We start from the raw sequence: 6,098 nt of genomic DNA on the forward strand, positions 1-6,098 counted from the left end.
TTTGGTGCAGGTTTTTCCAAATTTTAAGTACAAATTCTCATTTTGTTCATTGTGAACTGAAGGTTGTTCTGATCAAAATTTATCAGTGACACCTTGCTGTCCTGGGTGACATTTGTTGTCAATTAGTAACATTTCAGCATTGATATCCTGAAGTATTCATGTTCTGGAAGGAGATAAATCTGAGCTTTATTATGAGCTATACCTTGGGTTTTCTCCTGATAAATGTATAAAGAGAGAACATAGCTGAATCTCTGAGTACATTGTGTCAGACAGTGGCAATGTGAACATTACAAGTCTTGCTACTATTTTAATTACGAAGGTGTTGTTGCCTGGTACCAAGATGCAAGCATAAAAATAAGCACCTTATTTCTTACGGTATACTTATCATAGTTGCTTCCTTTGATTTACAGGCATATCAACTCCAGAAGATGTGCACAACGAAGTTAAGGTAACAAGCATCCTGAAAACTAACTTTTGGTGACACTTGCTACAAAGGTGTCAAACTTATCGTTTAGTCAGATTATTGTTTCCAGACTTGTTCATGGTTATATATTCTTTATAAACATGTAGATGTATTGAAATTCCTTGAATGATTTTTTGATCTTGTGCAGCAGGATATGCAAGAAGGAAGATGTTCGATCATGTTGACCACTATAGATTTGAAGTCCAGTTCTGGAGCACTTGAACATGTGAGGTTGGCAACTCCCTGATTGCATTCGTTCTGCCACAAAATTATGGTCTCGAACAATTTTGAGTTTCTCCTTGCCTACTTTTTGAGACATTGACCTTTATTGAAGGTACCACCTTTGTCTCTTTTACTCGCCGGTCGAAGGTTATTCTTTGCCAGTAGTTCCCTCTGTAGGAAGAATCGCTAAATGGAAAGGCTCTCTTAGTTACGCTGTGCCCCAACCCGAGTCCCCATGTCCGCTTTTATCCGCCCGCAACCCGGCCAACACAACATTAATTAGGGCCGTCCCCCCTCCCCATTCTATGCTGACCTGGGCAGGGGCTCGCTCAGATACAATCGGCCCGAAGAGCATCAATGAGCAGGCCTGGGCAGGGGCTTAGCAGGACAGGTGTTTCATTCACAGGAGCTTAGCTCATTTGACTGTCCCAGCCAGTTTCCATGGCCATAAAAAACTAGCGGTTCGACTCTTGCTTGAGTTTGATAGGTGAGATATTTATTTAAAGACAGAGGTACGTCATGTTTCTTTTCCTTTGTTTTATTCTGGCTGGATGGTGTACTATCTTGGTTTGGCTGACACTATTGAGTATCGTGGGGGTGATCCTTTTGAACCTAAATTCATATTGGCTCTTTTTGGCATACAACTTTTGTGTTTTCTGTGAAAGTCCTCCTTCCTGTGGACAAAGATTACATTAGAGGTGCCTCGACCCGAAAGAGGATGATACAATCGATTAGGACGTAGCTCTGCTACAAGAAAGGGTATGACTTTTGCCAGGTCTAGAGTTCGACTTCTAAAAAGAAAAAGAGGAGGAAGCTGGACATACCTCTGTTCAAGATACAATAAATCGAATAAATAAGTCTTATGGATGAATGTTGAAGATGGACGATACAACCCTACTAAAAGTCACAAAGCTCACTTCGATATTAGGATTCAGCGATTCTCACATAGCGGTCTTGGTTTGAAATCCCTTTTGAAACGTGAAATCATAAACAAGTTGGTTGAAGTAGTAATACCATTTTCTGATGAGAATTCTAAGTCGTATGTGTACGGTTATTTTGCTTTTCTAGAATACATAGGATTATTTTGTACTATCTGGTATAAGTATATACCTTGGGATCCATATACAAAACCTGTTGATTTAGCTCCACCATCACTGGATATATTTAACACCTATCAGGGCTGCTCCCCAGGCCTAATTGTTTTTTCCTCCGCTGAGAAAACATCAGTGCTTCTCGCGGATGCAAATTTATGCCTCCGCGACAAGGAAATCTGTGCTTCTCATGGAAGCAAAAATAATTGGTTTTCTTTTTCTTTTCGAGAGGCACGATTGTGCTTCCCGCGAAAGAAAATTTGTGCTTTTTGTAAAAGAAAGAAAAAACACGTATTTTTTCTTTTTCGAAAGGCACAACTGTGCTTCTCGCTGAAGTATATGTGCCTCCATGAGAAGCAAATTTATACTTCTGTGGAAGAAAAAAAATCAAGAGGCACAGTTGTGCTTCTACCATCCGCCGGTCGACCACCGGGGCAACATGCACTGGAATCCTCACGTCTGTGACGTGACGGGAGGCGCCAGAGACATCATTGTGTTTGACACAGCAGCCGAGTCGTTCCGGTTTATGCGCAGTCCCAGGCATCTCATGAAGTTGTTCGACATGGAGGGGAAGCTTTGCTTTGTGCAGCTACGATTGCCAATTCACCGCCTTGGATGTCTGGGCAATGGAGGGCTACGAGGCCGAAATCTGGGACCTCAAGTACCGGATTGACGTGGCAGCGATGGCGGCATCACGGCCATTTGTGTTAAACTGGATCATGAAGGAGAAGAAAAAGGGAACAACACACCCACTGGAGTCAACTACAGCAATATTCCATGGAATGAACGTGCTCAACGACCGTGAACTGCTGGTCCAGTTTTGCGATGAATATGTGTCACACTACGACGTCCATGGCAAGCTTGTAGGAATGGCAAACTTCAAAAAGATAGTGTACCATATGGAGCTTACTCCGTATCGTCTCCAGGAGAGCATTGTTCCAATTCCGTTCCGTGGGATGCGAGAGGATGGGGCGCCTCCATTTTCCACAGGGCATGCGTGAATATCCTGGTTTGTTGTACGCCGTCATCTTTTGGTGCTGGTTATGATGTCTGGAACATCATATCATGCTAATGTTCTAAACTATGGAGTAACTATCTAGTATGCTATTATAACTACTTTTGTAGCGTTTCTTCCTGTTGCCCAAATTTGCTTTCAGATTGCTAATGTTCTGGACTATTGAATATATGTCTATTATGCTGTAGTATTATGCTAGTATTGTTACCCATGCTCTTTCAGTGAAGGAATTCTTTGTCTGACAGGAATGAACTCCCATCATTTCCTTAAAAGTTCCAATTGCAGTTTTGGCTGTCGAAATGTTACTCTGTTCTCGCCAAAAAAAGAAAAGAAAGGAATGTTACTCTGGATCTCTGCCTCTATAGGTTGTTAGTTTGATCTCTCAGTGTGCAATTCTGCCGTAACTCCTAAAGTAATACTCCTACCTGTTATTAGTTAACACAGTTTTGCGTATGTTTTTTACTTAAGTGCTCCCTATGGCTGAAGAAAGAACCTTGGTACTATGGTCCTGTGTTGCAAGTATTGCATGGGCCTCTGTTCCCTGTTATTTTTCGTGTCCAGAGCTTCCCCTTTTTGGGGCAGAAGCAAGTTGAAGATGAGCATGGTAAATGTGCTGGTTCATAGTTCTTTGCCATGATAAAGATGTGTAAGTTTATCTATTATAAACTCGTGTATTAGATTACATGGAAAACCCAAGGATTTCAGGGATGATATGAATGTGTACCGATTTCCAGAGCAAAATTCGAAGAACAAGCTAACGTTAAGCTGCCAGTAAATAACAAAGCAGCTCTGTTATTTATGTACCGTTTTTCTTCTTTTAATACATGTGTTACTGTAAATGCTGAACAAGTAAAGAGGATACTGTGATCACTTGCCCTCGACATCATTGAGTTCATCACTCCTGCTGGACGATGAGCTTGGATGCATCCAGGGAGCCCAGCCTCACAGCACAGTCAATGCTTTCGTCTAGTATCTCCTCCACCCCATACTTGTACCTGAAGCCCAGCTCCACAAGCTTGTTCTTCTCGGGTTGCACCCTCGCTACCTCATCAGCCCTGGCACCAATTCAGCTAGTCAGCCGATTGCAGCAGCAAAACACATCATCACTGATGTCATCGACTTTGAGAAGAAGTTCACGATGAATCAACGGATCGAGAGACCGACAAAATATGTAGCATGTGCAATACGAAGGAATTCATAATTCTTGATGTGTTGCGGGGGAAGAATTCAGGGCTTACTCTCTGAGGAGATCCAGATGGGGGTACTTGCTGCTGTAGTGGTCCAGGATGTCGTGGATTGTCGGGTAGGCAGCGGCACAGAGGAACCGACCTGAGAGGGCAGGTTGCTCGATGCAGAAGATGAGCGCGGAGCACACGTCGTCGACGTGCACCAGCGGCAGCGAGCCCAGCAACCTCTGCAGGATCCTCGGCAGCATGAAGTAGGGCTCTTGCTTTGTTACCGGGGCCACCATGCTCTCCACCGTCTCTGGGAGGTGGCTGAGCACTGTGTCGCCCCCGACAAGGCCCAACGACAGGGTGACCACCTCGAACGCCGGGCTCTCGCCGTCGTTGTAGCTGAGGAGCTCCTTCTCTGACAGGACCTTGGACTCTATGTACTTCTGCAGATGAGCACCCAACACTGTCACCATGATGATTTTCCTATGAATTTGTACTTCTGTAGGTGTTAAGTTTGGCATTTTGCATCTATGTACAGATCATGAATCCATGCTTCAGTTTGAACTTTGAAGGACAAGAAGAACACTGCGACTTACATCGAAGTGCACGCTCCGGAGAGGGTAATCGACATCCAACAGAGTCCAACAAGATTCAGAGATGAAATCGCTGTACACAGCGGCCGCGGCGCTGGAGGACTTTGTCAGCGGCGAAGCGGCCGTCACCGATGCGGTGTGGATGACGCGCTTCACCGTCATAGATTCCGCGCATAGCCGGAGGATGATGCGCACCCCATCCGTGGCGGCTTCCGCCGATGTCTTGTACTGCCAGCCAAAATGGAAGCCAAATGACCCAATCAGCATCGACTGGTGGACTCTGAAGAGTCTGAACTCTGAAACTGCAGTTGTGCACAGCCCTATGCTTTTCCCCAAATTGATCTCAGAAATTCCATGTGATTCGGTTTGCGATCAGGAACCGGATCATGAACTTGGATCTCTGAAGAGTCTGAACCGGATCAATCGAATCTAACCACGCTACAACCGCAAATGACAGATCGAAGTGCCGGAATTTTCAGTTTGAGTTTGAGTTTCAGTTTGACTGACCTTGGAGGCGGCGGCCTCGTGCGCGGAGGGGTTGGCGACGAGGAAGACGAACTGGCAGCCGGCGATGGCCGGCGCGAAGCTGGCGGCGTCGAAGAGGTCGGCCTCGAACAGCACCAGCCGCTCCGGCGGCGCGGCGCCGGGGACGAGCCGCCGCAGCAGCCCCACTTTCCCCTCGTCCCCTGCAGCCAACCACACCAACCAGATCGGATCAGCCGGCGAATCAGACACGCGGCCACAAAGCACATCACCTACGGCGAGTAAATTAATCGAACGAGCGTACCGATGCTCCGCAGGGTGGCGTGGACGGTGTACCCGGCCTGGAGCAGCTTCCTGACGAGCCAGGAGCCGATGAACCCGGCGCCGCCGGTGACGCACACCCGGACGCCGCGCCCGCCGCTGCCCGCGCTGTTCCCCTCTTCCGCCATTGCTGCCGCCTGACTGACTGACGGGGTGGAGATGAACCTGCTGTGGAGTGAGGAGGAGCTGGGCTGCCGCTTCCGGCGGTTCTTGGCCATTTTTATACCGCGAGAGAGAAGACCGTGAGGGGCAAGGCGGTTTGACTGTTGACCGCGAGAGAGAAAAACTTGTTTTTCGCTTCTTCTTTTTTTTTGAAAACAAGGAGAAAATGGTGGAAGGCCTTGAAAAATAGGGCCAATCCGTAATATATAAGGAATAAAAAAAGTATAATTTTCCTCTTTCCTCACATGAAGGGGTTGACTGGTTTTGTGGTTGAGACTATACCTGGCCATGGGCAGCCCGACCCGATCCTGGCCCGGTCTTGCCCGTGCGTCAGGCTAGGCCTTAGTTTTGAGCCTGAAGGCCAGCCTTCAACTTGGCATATTTGCATTTTAGGGAACAGGCCCGGCCGAGGCACGAGGCCTGACGGGCTTTTCCTCCGATTGCCGGGGTTTAAGCGTGAAATCTAGGCCCGACAGCCGGGCCGGCCCGGGCCTAGGTTTTTCTTCTACGGGCTTTATTAGGCCCGGCCCCCGACTTGTGGCCAGGTACGGTTGAGATGTTGAGTTGTTCTAT

The 6,098-nt window shown here is 47.1% G+C and overlaps 1 protein-coding gene across 1 annotated transcript; it reads right to left on the reverse strand.

The window, feature by feature from the left end:
• Positions 1-3,499: 3,499 nt before the first annotated feature.
• LOC123167898 (putative anthocyanidin reductase) lies at positions 3,500-5,627 on the reverse strand. The gene is made up of 5 exons (XM_044585762.1): positions 5,347-5,627; positions 5,067-5,245; positions 4,563-4,787; positions 4,030-4,409; positions 3,500-3,846 (listed from the first exon to the last, which is right to left on the reverse strand). The coding sequence occupies exons 1-5, from the start codon at positions 5,579-5,581 to the stop codon at positions 3,687-3,689; spliced, it is 1,179 nt and encodes a 392-aa protein (XP_044441697.1). The 5' UTR covers positions 5,582-5,627; the 3' UTR covers positions 3,500-3,686.
• Between the last annotated feature and the right edge of the window lie 471 nt (positions 5,628-6,098).

The sequence above is a fragment of the Triticum aestivum genome, chromosome 7D (assembly GCF_018294505.1).
Source record: "Triticum aestivum cultivar Chinese Spring chromosome 7D, IWGSC CS RefSeq v2.1, whole genome shotgun sequence".
NCBI classification, from domain to species: Eukaryota; Viridiplantae; Streptophyta; class Magnoliopsida; order Poales; family Poaceae; genus Triticum; species Triticum aestivum.

Bases quoted from the DNA above. Each gene is read 5' to 3' on its own strand.
- LOC123167898 (XM_044585762.1), bottom strand. From the start codon at position 5,581: ATGGCCAAGAACCGCCGGAAGCGGCAGCCCAGCTCCTCCTCACTCCAC. The intron at 4,788-5,066 runs GTCAGTCAAACT...TTTGGCTGGCAG, and splicing joins ACGAGGCCGCCGCCTCCAAG to TACAAGACATCGGCGGAAGC. The intron at 3,847-4,029 runs GTAAGCCCTGAA...AATTGGTGCCAG, and splicing joins CATCTGGATCTCCTCAGAGA to GGCTGATGAGGTAGCGAGGG.